The sequence below is a fragment of the Gambusia affinis genome, linkage group LG07 (assembly GCF_019740435.1).
Source record: "Gambusia affinis linkage group LG07, SWU_Gaff_1.0, whole genome shotgun sequence".
In the NCBI taxonomy this organism is placed as follows: Eukaryota; Metazoa; Chordata; class Actinopteri; order Cyprinodontiformes; family Poeciliidae; genus Gambusia; species Gambusia affinis.
Window position 1 is genome coordinate 2,037,665 of NC_057874.1, and position 14,268 is coordinate 2,051,932.

At 38.6% G+C, this 14,268-nt stretch overlaps 2 protein-coding genes across 4 annotated transcripts; both read right to left on the bottom strand.

Annotated features, from left to right (window-relative positions):
- Nucleotides 1–207: 207 nt before the first annotated feature.
- ift52 (intraflagellar transport 52 homolog (Chlamydomonas)) lies at nucleotides 208–4,867 on the bottom strand. 3 transcript variants are annotated; one of them, XM_044122339.1, is made up of 15 exons: nucleotides 4,758–4,854; nucleotides 4,581–4,672; nucleotides 4,231–4,400; nucleotides 3,194–3,281; nucleotides 2,961–3,090; nucleotides 2,801–2,876; nucleotides 2,629–2,700; nucleotides 2,413–2,539; nucleotides 2,229–2,312; nucleotides 1,645–1,713; nucleotides 1,413–1,567; nucleotides 1,251–1,338; nucleotides 1,067–1,175; nucleotides 537–682; nucleotides 208–387 (listed from the first exon to the last, which is right to left on the bottom strand). In XM_044122339.1, the coding sequence occupies exons 3-15, from the start codon at nucleotides 4,350–4,352 to the stop codon at nucleotides 346–348; spliced, it is 1,308 nt and encodes a 435-aa protein (XP_043978274.1). In that variant the 5' UTR covers nucleotides 4,353–4,400; nucleotides 4,581–4,672; nucleotides 4,758–4,854; the 3' UTR covers nucleotides 208–345. The 3 variants fall into 3 exon arrangements, with proteins under 3 accessions (XP_043978274.1, XP_043978273.1, XP_043978275.1); XM_044122338.1 differs by lacking the exon at nucleotides 4,581–4,672 and having other exon boundaries at nucleotides 4,758–4,867; XM_044122340.1 differs by lacking the exon at nucleotides 4,758–4,854 and having other exon boundaries at nucleotides 4,581–4,734.
- A 433-nt stretch (nucleotides 4,868–5,300) lies between these two features.
- acot8 (acyl-CoA thioesterase 8) lies at nucleotides 5,301–11,336 on the bottom strand. Its single transcript, XM_044121608.1, has 6 exons — nucleotides 11,084–11,336; nucleotides 9,274–9,410; nucleotides 8,952–9,177; nucleotides 7,808–7,965; nucleotides 7,530–7,721; nucleotides 5,301–6,409 (listed from the first exon to the last, which is right to left on the bottom strand). Exons 1-6 carry the CDS (start codon nucleotides 11,263–11,265, stop codon nucleotides 6,291–6,293), a joined length of 1,014 nt encoding a protein of 337 aa, XP_043977543.1. The 5' UTR covers nucleotides 11,266–11,336; the 3' UTR covers nucleotides 5,301–6,290.
- Between the last annotated feature and the right edge of the window lie 2,932 nt (nucleotides 11,337–14,268).

Below are 14,268 nucleotides of genomic sequence, written 5' to 3' on the forward strand. Positions count from 1 at the left end.
CGGTTCTTCATAGAGTCCGGCGCTCAGGAGCAAACGTGGAGCCCCAAGCCTCAGCTGCCTGAAGGTTGCCCTGATCAGGGAGCCAACAGAGACTCTTAGCTGACTGTGAAGGAAACGTTGGTGGAAAGAAAACCTGACTTTGACGACTTAAGATGACTCTCTCAATCAGGGTCAAACTGCAGGAAAAATTATTTTTATAAAGTGTAGTCTAATAAAGTAAACACATTTATTTGTTTCCATTAAATAAAATGCAGTGTGAAATAACATTTGTTTACAGTTTTGGTCTCCATGTGGTTTTTATATTGAAACCATGAGGAAAAGGTCTTAACATGATTGTGGTTCCGATCAGAGTGGAGTGAATCGGGTCTCTGGGTCGAAGTCATGTTCCTGTAAAAAGTAAAACATTTGCTTTAGTAAAAGCTGCCACAGCAGTCACCATGAATCATCATGGTGTCTGGTATCAAAAGGCATTTGTGAGGGAAAGCAATGTTTGCAGGGCACTGGCCCCTAAGAATCACCATCATTTAGCATCTTACCTGGTTAAGTTTCTTGAATTCTACAACCTGGAAGAAAATGTGTTCCAGGATGTGCTTGGCGTCCCTGTGCTCTTTATCCAGCTTCGGTGTCACACCCAGAATTTCACCACATTTGCGTACATAAAACTCAAGGTCGTCATCTGTGCCTTTTTTTAAAAACAAAAACAGAAAACATAACATGTTTAATGTTTGGGTGTGATGATTTAAATCTGTTTCACTCTTGAAGAGCTTCACTTTGCAAAATCTGCATCATGTCCAGTCCATTGTTGCATGTTAGATGTTTACAAGTAGGTCACCAAAATGAGCTTTTGAGCTAAACATTTCCTGTTTATCATAAAAACACTGGGCAGATAAATTTGCACACAGGCAGGAAACTGCAGTGTGATTAAAGAGATCATGCAATTTAACTACAATTATTGCAGATTAGACAAAAAAACTAAAAGGTCAAGTCAGCATGGGGAGTGTTACCATTTTCAATAGAAATAATCAATAGAAAGTTAACTAGATATTGGGGATTCTAATCTCCTTACACTTATTGGTAAGTTGGGCGAGTCGTACTTTCTCAGAGGAGAACGTTTCATCAAGATCAAACAGGTCCAGCATGGGAGGAGGCAGCTCACTTAATGCAGGGGGAAAGACCTTCAAGGACAAAATAACATCCATCAGTGTTACAATCTGCTTCCTGCTCAGTGAATGCTGAGTCCACAGACTCACAGCAGGCTGAAGCTGAGGCAGCGGCGTCTCAAACTGTGGCGTGATGAGCTGAAGTTGCTCGTGTTTCACATTGAGCTGCTTAAAAGAACTGCAAACATATTGTTTTAGCTATGAGAGACAAAAAAACCAAAAAGGCGTGTGTCAAACGCTCGCTCCATGTACCTTATAACTTCTGGTAAACTGTTGGGCGACAAATTGAACAAAGACATATCAAAGAGGGAGGTGAAGTCCCGCGGGTTCTCGTCTCCCTCCTGTAAACACACTCGCAGCTGTTCTGACAAGCGGCCCGTGTCTGGCAGCATTGTGTAGTCTGCAATCTAGGCGATACAACGACAGGAAGTGAGCCAACGGCGATCGCTGGTGGTGATCTCTTAGTACGGTCCAGTCTGCACACCTCGGGATCCTCTGCGTCGATCTGATTCAGCTGAATGTTTTCTGACATGAGCCACTGAAGCACAACGTCCTGCGATGAAAATGAGGTAAACAGTTTTATTTCTGTTTTTGCATGTTGTTCAAAATGTTCTAAAAAGAAGTAAAAAAAAAAAAAAAAAATTCAGAGGTATGCAGCAGCTGAAATTATGTAACTGATGAGGTTTATAAGCTCATAAAGCTACTTTTAGTGTTTTCTCCACTGCTACTTTCATGAGACCATAGATAAATATAAAATAACAAGAAAATACAGTTAAACATAAGCAGTTAAAAATCATACTTTTTATGTAACTGGTGTCCCACCAGTTTGTTTGAAGTTTGTTTCCTTCTAGGTTTCTTTTTTAAAGAGCGATGTTTGTATTTTGGGGCTCAGATTGCTGTTATGTACCAGAAAATAGGCTGCAATTATTTTATTAGTAGTTTTATAGTTATATCAATAAACACCAAATTTTGTGGTACCATTGGAAAACACACCTCTTGAAAACATTAGATCTTCACCCAATTGTTATCAATCATTTTACAAAAAGTTCTTCAAGTATTTGGACTCACCATTATTTTATTGTTCTCTTCCCTGTCTGTGTACTGATCACAGAACATGTGGCAGGAACCCAAAACGGCCAGTTTGCCAGTCTCCTGTGTGAGACAAAAAACTAATTATACTAATTATACTTACTGGTGGTCATTATCATAAAGTTTGGGGGTAAAATATGTAGAAAGAATGAAATCCACAGGCCTTTCCATTGTAGAAGGCCAGGATGGGCCTGTTGAGTGGGAAGCAGACAGAGCCGGTGGACAGAACCGCCACAGCAGGTTTCATCACGCTCAGTGTGGCTCCAAAAGGATACACAAATGTCAGAGCCCTGCAGAAACCCACACAGGTCAACTCAACTTCAGACCACAGCAACCATACCAACCAAAGGAACTGTCGTCGGAAAGCAGAGTTGCTTACTGTGTGTTGTTTCCAATAGCTTCATCCTCGATCACACCGGTTACAGCTTTGCCGGCAGCTCGACTGATTTCTCTTTAAAAAAAAAAAGGAAAAAGAAAGAAAGGAGAATGATGAAATCTCCGCAAGTTAAAGAGCGCATTTCCATTACGAAGACCAGAAGGTGACAGCTGACCTGTTCAACACGCCGTTAGAGACCAGGGCCTCCTTGGGGTGAAAGTATTTGTAGTACACATTCCGAACTACAGCGTCTGTTGCAGTGAAAGGAGAGAGAGAAAGATTGGTGCCGACTCAGACCGGGGAATCTGGGCTCTGCGTCAGACTGCTGCACGCACCACTGTTGACCATTATTCCAAACTCCTCCAGGAGGAAATTGATGTTTGTTTCATATTTCATTTCTCCTCCCTCTCCAAGCATGACCAGCATGTTTCCTCCTCTGTCCAGGTAGTGCTTCAGCACCTCCAGCTGTGGAAAAAAATATGGGATAAGTTTGCACAAAACGATCTTCATTCTTCCTGAAGCTATTGTGTAACATTCCGCTGCTGTGAAATGCCTTAATGCATATCACCTCTGATGCTGTGAACTTCTCCCTTGGGCCGGCAGTTATCCACAGCTTCACACCCTTCAGCTTCTCTACAGACAGTTCTTCCTTTATACTGCAAAGCATGAAGATGAGCTACTCAGTAAGGAGGATAAAATCTAAAGTCATGAACAGGTAAACTGGTTTGTAAGTAGCCACTATGGAGGGTAAAGAGTGACAAAATTAAATACATAAATATACCATAAAACCTCATAAAATTAAAAAACATCCTTAAATAATTGACCACTGAATAATTCAATATATTATGAAACTGTAAAATATGCAATTAGATGTCTTGTGAAATAATTAAATATACCCTTTTTAAATAAGTTTAAACAAAAATAATTAGCCTAGTTTCAATATTGTTTTATTTTTTTTTATATTGTCCTAATGAGGTTACTGTATTTGAGTCTGTGTTTCTTTTTTACTGTTGTCATGGTTATTGAGCAATTTTTAATAATGTTTTATTCATTGTGTGTTGATGGAAAGTTTCCCGTTTGTCAAGAAAGCTGACTCCCCTCACTGTAACCAAATCTACCTAATATTGTGAATAAAATTTATTTACCAATTGTCATTTGAAGGAAAACTTTTGTTTTAAAATATATGGAATTATTTCACTGTGTATTTATTTATTTGATGGCTTTTGTGGCAGCACTATTGTCATGAAATAATAATAAACCCAGAGTGCAGTGTGTATAGCATCTCAATAAATTAAAATGCCACTGAAAAGTTCACCATATTAAGATGCACTTACCAACCTCCCTACACATGAATGGATTTTGTTTCACAATCCTCTCAGGGTTGCAGGTGTTCATGTTCCTTTTGCATAATTTTCCCTTTCACTCAACTTTCTACTTCTATGTTTAGATGCAGCACTCTGTGAACACCAGGTTTACTTTGCAATGACCTTTGGCAGCTTAGTCTCATTGTGGAGGATGTCAGTGATAGTCTTCTGGACAATTAAGTCAGTTTTCCCCATGACTGTGTAGGCCAAAACATTGATTGGGCAGCGGGGTTACTCTTACCTCTGGATCTTCCACTGCGCTCTGAGTCTTTTCTGCATGTACTTGTAGCCATTGTTGATGCCAAACAGCTCTCTTTTGGAAGCGTTAAAGATTATGAAGCTCTGTTGTTCTTTCTCCATCATTATGAATGTGCAAACTTAAGACTTCGACTTGTGTTTGCTTCCATATACCTGAAAAACGATTTAAACTGAATATTAAACAAAGTCTCGTGCCTTCAGTACAGTACTACGTAGCTTAGAAAGATAGCGGTAATGTTAGCACGGTTGTTTCACTGCATTTCATACAGCGTCAAAAACAAATTAAGCCAGCACTGTTTCATACACATCACAGAAACCGTTCCTAAGACTTACCTTATTTTAAAGATACATGTTTGCAGTCCGCAACTATAAGGACAAAGCTCAGAAACTGAGAAGCTAACGTTAGCTGCTGTCAGTATCTACCGCTAACGGGGTTGAATCACATTAGTGTGATCAGTTTTCCGGATATGTGATTAAAATAGAGTTCAGAAAGGAGATAAAAATACTTACTTTCTTTCAATAGAATATTATTTTGGAATAGAATGTCATTTAGCGTTAACTAAATATCTTAAAGCTCTCCTTGAAGTGATGCATCATGGGAAAAATTGGTAACTAAGGGCGCGAACCACATAGCAACCGAGTGGCGTAGCTAGGTGTCAAAACAATAGCTTCCTCTAAGGTTTTTTTTTACTCTTTTTGTGAAATTGGCTGATTATAAAATTGTAGGTACCATATTGTATCAATATCTTCATATTTAATTAAATTAAAAGCAGGGATAAAGGAGAAAAAAATGACCGAGTCATCATACTTTTACATCTTTAATTTAATTTCCCCTTGGGATCAATAGTAATTTTGAATTTGAATTTCTTCTAGAGTGATATTGAAACTTTTCTCTTATTTTTCCATAAAAGTCTCCAAAACACTTTTAACACAACTTTTGGGGATTCTGCAAAGAAGGAAAATGTTGACTTTTGAGGCCCCAGGTTTAAAATTATTTTCACGTATTTTGCATATGTGGGTTATTTCCTGGTACACTGGCTTCATCACACAGTACAAACAAGGCCCAGTTTTAATTTTATGAAAAAAACAAACAAAACAAAACATTATTTCTTGCAACGGTTCCATGTGAAGAGATATAGAAAACTCTCTGACATGCTCATTGTTTTTTTATGCATCCCTTTGCATTTTAATAAAACAAAAATGGCACTTATTGTGTTCTGGGTTCTTCACCATCACACTGTTCATTTAGCTGCTTCAACCAATGTTCCTCACAAGTTTTAAATGCATTAACATTTTATCACAAGTTACAAGATTTATTGTTACAGTACATAATCCTCTTGATTCTTTCACATTTGAGCTAAATAAAAAGCACATTTTAACACCAAAGCAATAATTAAACCAACACTCACTTATGGGATACCCCTGACAGGAAAATTATACATTAAAAACAAGTTACCATGTTTTGTTTCATGTTATCAAGACACCACAGGTCAGAAATGTTGCAATAAAGTCAACAAAAGGCGTTAATATTGTATATTGACTCTTACATTATACAACATCATTGCATGAATGTTTCCAAGAAATACAGAAAAGCTTAAATCCACTGTAGTCTTTTCTGTTTTTGGGAATGTGTTAAAAATAGCTCTTTCATCCATTAATTTTTTACAATACTAATTTCTAAAGTTGAAATATTTCAAGCTGATAGATAATGTTATAAATTGTACACAGTCATAATAAACGGTACATCTCGCTGCGTCTGCAAGGTTTTTCAGATATCATGTCTTTATTAGGTTTTAATATGGCTTATATTTTAGCCTCCAGTGTACAAACATATCATACACATTCATAAAACTGAAAAAAATGTTATTCAAGTCCTGACATGTAAAACCCTAGAAGTTAGAAAGATTGTACCTCCCTGCCCCCCTACATAAATAATTTTAATATATGATATTTTAACATTTTAAAAGCGATCCTTCCATAAAACACTTAAAACGGCAGATATCATTCATAATTATAGCAAATATGTAAAAAAAAAAAAAACTGCTATAGCTTGCTGTTCTCTGGGACAGGTTTGACTCTCAGGACCCCTTCCTGAGAACACGAGGCTGCCAGGACCCCATCTCTTCTCCACAGCCGGCCCTGAGCCAGTCCTCTGCTGCTTCCTGCAGGAATCAACAATCACACACCAAAAACGAACACAAATGTTAGGCTCTAACTGGAAATGGAAAAAAATTTAGGAAAAAGGACAAATCTGACGTATCGGATCAGCCGATACCAACCTGATACAGAAAAACAGCTGAATTGATTTAAAACGCTTCTTTGTTTAAACACAGACATAAATGTAGTGAATTAAAAATCTATTTGATAACTCTGCACCAGCAGCTTCACAACAATTTTATTTTGTTAAGTCAGCACAATTTAGAGTATAACAGCCAATGTAGAAACCGAAAAAACACGTTGACAATGTTGGCCAAACATGTAAAAATAAATTGCAACCAACCTTCTTTTAAATGGTTCCGAAAGCACAATTAGGAATTCCAAATATAATGTAAAATAAATAATAAAGCATGACATCACTCAGAATTAGACTGAATAGATCTGCTCTAACGGGTCAGGCACATTGCCACTGATACCATATCTAGAATTTCTATCGATATTGGTAACGATTTAGATATTAATATCGGATCGGTGCTTCTCTAGACATCAACTGGCTATAGTGAGACTTGAAAATGGACACACCCCAAAATGTAAGGCTGAGCAATCTGTGTCCTTAGTTTAAGTATGATTACATGCAAAGAGCCTTTCAGAGCATTTCAATAAACCCCAACTTGAAGGTTCAGGTATTACAGCATCCGTTGTCTTGGTTGGTTCGTCAACTCAGGGAAAAATAGAGCGCCGAGAGTTTAATGATTTACACAAGTCACTTAGAGACACCTCTAACACAGTGGTGTCCAAAGTGGGTCGGCATACTGCATGTTTTATTTCTCTCCCTGATTTAACACACCTGGATCAAATGATGGCTCAGAAGAAGGCCAAAGAAGAACACCGACATGCTGAGAAGGTTGTTACTACCACCAAGGGGAGAACTAAAGCATGCAGGGTGCCGGGCCCTCCAGGACCCACTTCGGACATCACTGCTCTAAGAGGTCCTTGTTCCACCACTTAAATGAGTGGGTCATTCATTAATTGAGCAGCACTCAGAATGGTGCCAACACCATTGATGTTCAGAGCGAAGTGGGGCAGATATGCGAGGACAGCGGGGTTACAGGAGGAGGTACTGACCTGCCCAGGGGCTGTCACACTCGTACAGCATCCACTCGTCGCTACGGAAGGTGCTGTGGAACCACATGGCGTGGTCCAGGGAGGCGGTGAAGCGGGCCTTGTATTTAGGATACGGCAGCAGTACCGTCCCCAGGAGGGCAAAGTCTGACACGTAGGCGGCCACACAGCAGTGCAACTTCATGTCTCCTTCACCTGCATGGGAACAAAAGCCATCTGCATCCACAGAACTCGTTCAATTATGTTTTGTTTTTTGTAGTTATGGGCTGTTCAAATATTACCGATATGTCCTCGCGCTCTGGCCCAGAACAGCCTCCGCGGTTCTCCTGAAACATGGCGGTAAAACTGTGCTGGGCTGACGGGCTTCACCTCGATGGGAACCTCGGTAGCCAGGAGTTTGTTCAGGCCTTGTTTTGCACTCTCCGTCAGGTCTGGTTTACTGTGAAATGAGCAGATCCTCAGAACACATTCAGAGCAGAATGAAGACAGAGTTCGTTGTGCAGCCTGATGGAGCAGCGAGTTCTCATCTGTCCTTATTCTACAATTTTATTCATACGTTTTTAGGGGAGAGGCATTGCATGTTTGGACAATTCCCTTTGGTTTTGGATGCTGTGTAATTTATTTATTAATTTTTACTTTCAGACAGCTGATGTGATGCACAACCATGGAAACAAGGAGCTTCTTCTTACAACCAGTAGCTAATTGGCATCTCAAAAGGTCAAATAATACTTGAACTCTGACCCCAAATCCCAGAGGAGTGGAGAAGGAGGTTTCAGGGATGAGGAAGGAAGTTCAGAGCATCTTAAATTTAAAAGGTTTTAGTTATTTCCTCATTAGGTCTGTCAAGACAACATATTTTGCTTGATGATAAATTGCTCCAGTAATTGTTACGATAAACAATAATACTGTTGTTTTGAATCCATTTCCAAGTAATATATTGATAATGGTGTAATGATACACTCTGAAAGATCAAAAAACTTTAAAATTTACAGTAAATATTTAGCACAGGAACTGGGAGACATTTAAAATATCCAAAATATACAACCAAAAACAATAAAACAGAAATCAAATCCACACACACACACACACACAACCAAAACTATAAATAAAATGGATTATGAGGTCTCTGTAAACAAACTTACCCTTCAAAAAAATATCAGTGGAATCAAAACTGTTAATTTTGTTTTCATTTATCTTGAGATTAATTAATTGCTTACCTCCAACAATGAGTTTAGATTATTTGTCACAAAAACACTTCTGTGAAAACATTACTGCTATAACATTCACCAGCAAATTTCACACAGGTGGGACAGAGAGCATCACCACCATGTAATACTTTCACCCCATCAAAAGCCTAATGTCCACCACAAAGTACAGACAGCAGAACATCTGACTGGCTCACATCTCCACCACACAGAGTCGTACCTGAGATAACGCTGGATGATCTCCTCAACGGTGGGCAGGTCTTCAGGCTGAGGGACCACCGGCATGGGGAACTGGTGCTGCAGCGGGCTCGGCTGCAGCAGCTGGAAGGACGCCTGGCAGATCAGGATGGGTTGTCCGTGCTGGATGGCCTTCACAGAGCGCACAGTAAAACTGCGCCCATCTCTAGTGCGGTCCACCTGGTACAGAACCGGTACCTTAGGGTCTCCTGGAAGAAAAGAATGGAAAAAAAAACCCACAAAAAAATGATTCAACTCTTCAGACTGTTGCTTGGCTCCAGATGCTTCATAATTCCAAGTCTTACCTGCTCGCACAAAGTAGCAATGGAGCGAGTGTGCGTAGAGATCGTCACTGACTGATTTGGCAGCAGCCACCAGGGCCTGGCCAATGATCTGACCGCCAAATAAGCGTTGCGTGCGCGGCACCCAGTGGTGTGTTCCCCTGGGGGAGAAAGAGATGGGACTGAAATACAATACTCTTATCAGATCCAGCTGCTCAAAGCTGCTCGTAATAAAAAATAAAATTTCCTGCTAGCAGGTTAAGTAGCTTCTAGCTGTTCCTAGGGATGAAATGTTCACAGTTTTGTGGATGACTATTTTGAACTCCAGTTCATAGCAAAATAAAATATGAAAAAAAATTAAAAAATTAACAGTTTTCATAAACATTGTTTTCCAATAAGGGTGCAATGACAAACAGGCCCCGATTTCCAAAATGCCGCGATCGGGTGATACATACATGTGAAACCAATCTAACATGGTCAAGTTTGTGAGTTTATTACTACATTTAGTGACAAAAAAAATTGTATCGGCCAAATTTGGAATCGGAAGGTTAGGCTTTTTAAAGATTAGTGATCGGCAAGAAAACTGTACACTTCTTTTTTTTCCAGTTTTCTGACATTAGCAGCAATTTTTAATTCATAATGGAAGCAGAAGCTACATCACACTTTTGGACAGAGAAAATGTGATTTCTACATTTTTAAGAATTTAGAGATCACACTTTCAACTCTATAGCTTATTAGAGCAGACAGTATGTAGAATCAGACTGCTTTGATGCTATATTTGGCGGACCTTCATATTATTTTTACTTAGTTCTAAAGCTAACAGAGGAGAGGGGAAATTGTGATGAAAGAAAAAGATTCAGGGAAAGAGAAGTCAATCACAACCATTATTACAATATTGAGCAATAGTTCTAGAATATATCATATATTTTGGGAGCTTTTTGTGTCCATCTGATATTAGCACAGGCGTTTTCATATTCTTATTTCCTACTAAAAATAAGCCCTTAACATCAACTGAGAACTTTCCAGGAGACTTCTAACATTTTCAATACCAGGAGGCTTCAGAGCAGGTTGAAAGCCTTAAAATGATAAAAGTGTGTTCAGCCAAGCTGCTGTCTCCTGGGGTCCATCTCTCACGTGGAGCTAGTGTTTTAGACCAGGGCCCTTAAATCCTTACAATTAAGGATTTAAACTTAAAGTCATTTAATCCAGGCCTCAAGGACCGGAGTCCTGCAGCTTTTAGATTTTCTCATATATATACATACACGAGAAAAAAAAAAAATATATATATATATAAACTGGTCAATTCTAGTTAGGAGCTGATGTCAGTGCAAATCTAAATGTTTGATTGTTTTATATTACAATCATTACAGGAACGTTAGTCCACATGACTATAAAATTTATGAGAGTAGTCTATAAGAAAGCATTTTTCCCAGTGGTTTATTTATATAAATATAGCTTTTTTTCCACAAAAAAAGTCACTGCTACATCTCCTTACCAAAATACTTTCATCTATGTTGAACTTGGAAAAAAACAGTCACAATAAGCTTGGAGCTGATTAAATAATTTTTAAAAGATAAGCCGCGACCATGTGTGTTTTTCAACCCATTTATTTACGTTTGCAGCGATTTATTCAGGCATTAAGAAAGTCACCTACCCGGAATTGCTACACTGACAGAGACGGTTTTTGGCATTAAACACCTCTCTAATGCCAAAAGAGGTGTTCAGCTGCAAAACTTTTTATTCTTTCGAAGGCCCCAGTTAAAACACAACGTTAACAAGAAGCAAGTGAACGAATTTCTAATTGTTTTAGAAGGGACGAACTGGAGCTACGTACCTGTACAGGTCAATGTCCAGCTGCTCCAGGTTTAAAACACTGGTAACCAGGACGCTTCGGAGGTCCTGCGGGTAACGAGCTCCAGAACTTTCCGAGCTGTCATTCTCAGCTGAATTCTGTGACTCTATTATATCAATTAACCGGTTCACGGAATCACTCTCGCTCACTTTCCCTTCTGCCATTTTTCTTCAGCACTTGGTCTTATTTGCTCGGTGCCAATCAGATATATTTCTCTTTATCGCCTCCCAGTGGTGAAATTAGTTCCTTCATTCCTTTTTCAAACATTTCAACGCATGTATTTGTAGATTAAATATGAAACATTAATAGTTATTGAACTAAAAAAAGCAACAAAAAACACACACACTTATATTTCTCAAAAGTATATTCTCTCATTGTTTTCACATGTCAAGTGCAGTCTAAACTTCAATGTATGTTGAATTTTATGAGATCTAACACAAAGTTGTGCATAATTGCTACGCAGTGAGAAATTCTGCATGTTTCAAAAGTATTTTTTGAAAACATGCATCCAAGTCTTAGTTATATACACTATATTGCCAATAGTATGCTCACCCATCCTAATTAGGACTCAAGTGTTCAAATCACTTCCATGGCCAATGGTGTATAAAATGAAGAACCCAGAAATGCAGAATGATTTTACAAACATTTGTGAAAGAGTGGGTTGTTCTCAGTGAATTCCAGCGTGGAACAATGATAGAATGTCACCTGTGCAACAAATCCAGTCATGAATTTTCCTTGCTCCTAAATATTCCACAGTCAACTGTCAGCTGTATTATAAGAAAAGGGAAGTGTTTGGGAACGACAGGAACTCAGTCATGAAGTGGTAGGCCACATAAACTGACGGAGTGAGGCCAGCAGACAGTGAAGCACATAGTGCAAAGAGGTCACCAACTTTCTGCAGTCTCCATCACTACTGACCTCCAAATTTCATGTGGGCTTCAGATTAGCTTAGTAACATTGTGCAGAGAGCTTCATGGAATGGGTTTCCATGGTGACCAGCTGCATCCAAGCCGTACATCTCCTAGTGCAATGCAAAGTGTTGGACGCAGTGGTGTAAAGCACCACTGCGTCACTGCCACTGGACTCTATAGCGGTGGAGGTACCTTCTCTGGAGTGACATATCGTGCTTCTTCATCTGGCAATCTAATGGATGAGTCTGGGTTTGGTGGTTGCCAGGACAACGGTACTTGACTGACTGCATGGTGCAAAGTGTAAAGTTTGGTGGAGAGGGGATTATGGTTTAGGGTTGTTTTTCAGGAGCTGGGCATGGCTCCTTAGTTCCAGTGAAAGGAACTCTGAATGCTTCAGCATACCAAGACATTTTGGACAATCCCATGCTTCACACTTTGTGGGAACAGTTTGGAGCTGGACTCTTCATCTTCCAACATGACTGTGCATTAGAACACAAAGCAAGGTCCATAAAGACATGGATGAAGAGTCCTGACCTCAACCAAATAGAACATCTGTGGGATGAATTAGAGCGTAGACTGAGAGCCAGGCCTTCTCATACAACATTATCAGTATGTGACCTCACAAATGCACTTCTGGAAGCGCATTTGTGCATGAATCAACATGCACAAATGCATGTTGATTCATGCTTTTAGGCATGAATCAACGTGCTCAACATGTTGTGCATGAATCAACATGAATTGTGTTGATTCATGTTTACTATCAAAAATCCCCGTAACCACTCTGAAACCTTGTGGACAGCCTTCCTAGAAGAGTTGAAGCTGTTCTAGCTGCAAAGGTGGACCAACGTCATATTGAACCTATGAACTAGGAATGGGTTGTTACTTAATCTCATATGTGAGTGAAGGCCAGTGAATGAATACTTCATGTAGTAATATAGTATATGAGTCAGTTTGGAAGCAGAGTGACTGAAAATAGAGTCAGCTGGTAGCACTGTTTCCTTGTAGCAAGAAGGTCCTGTGTTCAAATAACACCCAGTTCCATTTGATTTTAGTTAGGAGTATTCAAGTAAAAGGAGCTGAAAACAAAAGCATGCCACACTTTTCAGAGTTTTACTTCTGAAGGTTTTTGAAAACCTCTTCCTCACAGTTTTGTGCTACTTAGATGACAGAACACTGAAATTTTGTGGTTGTAATGGGACAGAATGTGGAAGATATAAAGAGAAATGATTATTGATAAAATGTGCTCATAATAAGGCAAAATTTGTGAGGAATAATTTTGGAAATTGCTGGAGATTTCTCTTTCATTCAGGTCGTAATAATCCTTAGTGCCATATTAAAGAGAGGCCACACATCTGACTTGCTTCTTGAGGATGTTTTGTCTCTTATCAGAGGTTGGGCAGATTTATGTTTATTATATAACATGATGATTATATAAGCCTGAAAGAACGGCCTTCCAATCACATTCTATTCAAACTCAATGAGGAATAAAAATCAGGATCTGTTGGATAGTTTTTGCTTTGTTTGTAACACTTGCAATAAAGATCCAATAGTTTCTCATTAACCATCACTAGCTGTTGGTTAGCATCTCCAAGTAAAGTGAAGCATAACCAAATGTGCAAATTCCTGCATGACAATCACATAAAATATATATATATATATATATATATATATATATATATATATATATATATATATATATATATATATATATATATATATATATATATATATATATATATATATATATATATATATATATATATATATATAGGACAGAACTTCAAAACTGAGCATCAACACCTACTGTATGAATGTATAGCTTATAACTGGAAGGATCTAAAATGAAAGGTAAAATAGAAGTGTAATTTGCTCAGTTATGTCCTTGTTTTTTCTGGAAAATTTCTGAGATTACTCTAAAGACCCTGGGGTTTTTTTTGCTGGAAATTTCCTACCTTTTATGCCTCTAATACACCGTTGTAGTGTCTTGTACTGTGATGTATAGTAAATAAACTGACTTAAAAATAAGCCATAATTTTATTTGTTCTGAAAACGTAAAATCACTGAGAGAAAAAACAACACAATTATTGCTGCTATCAAATTTGTTTTAAGGAACAGTTCACTCGCTCCATGTCTAACTCAACTGTGTGTTGAGAAAAATCATGAGAAAAGATTGAAGGGGCTTTTTGGGGTGTGTGGAGGGATCACGTGTTTTTTGGCACCGTCGACCCTCTATAATGCTGCGCTCGTAATGGATTT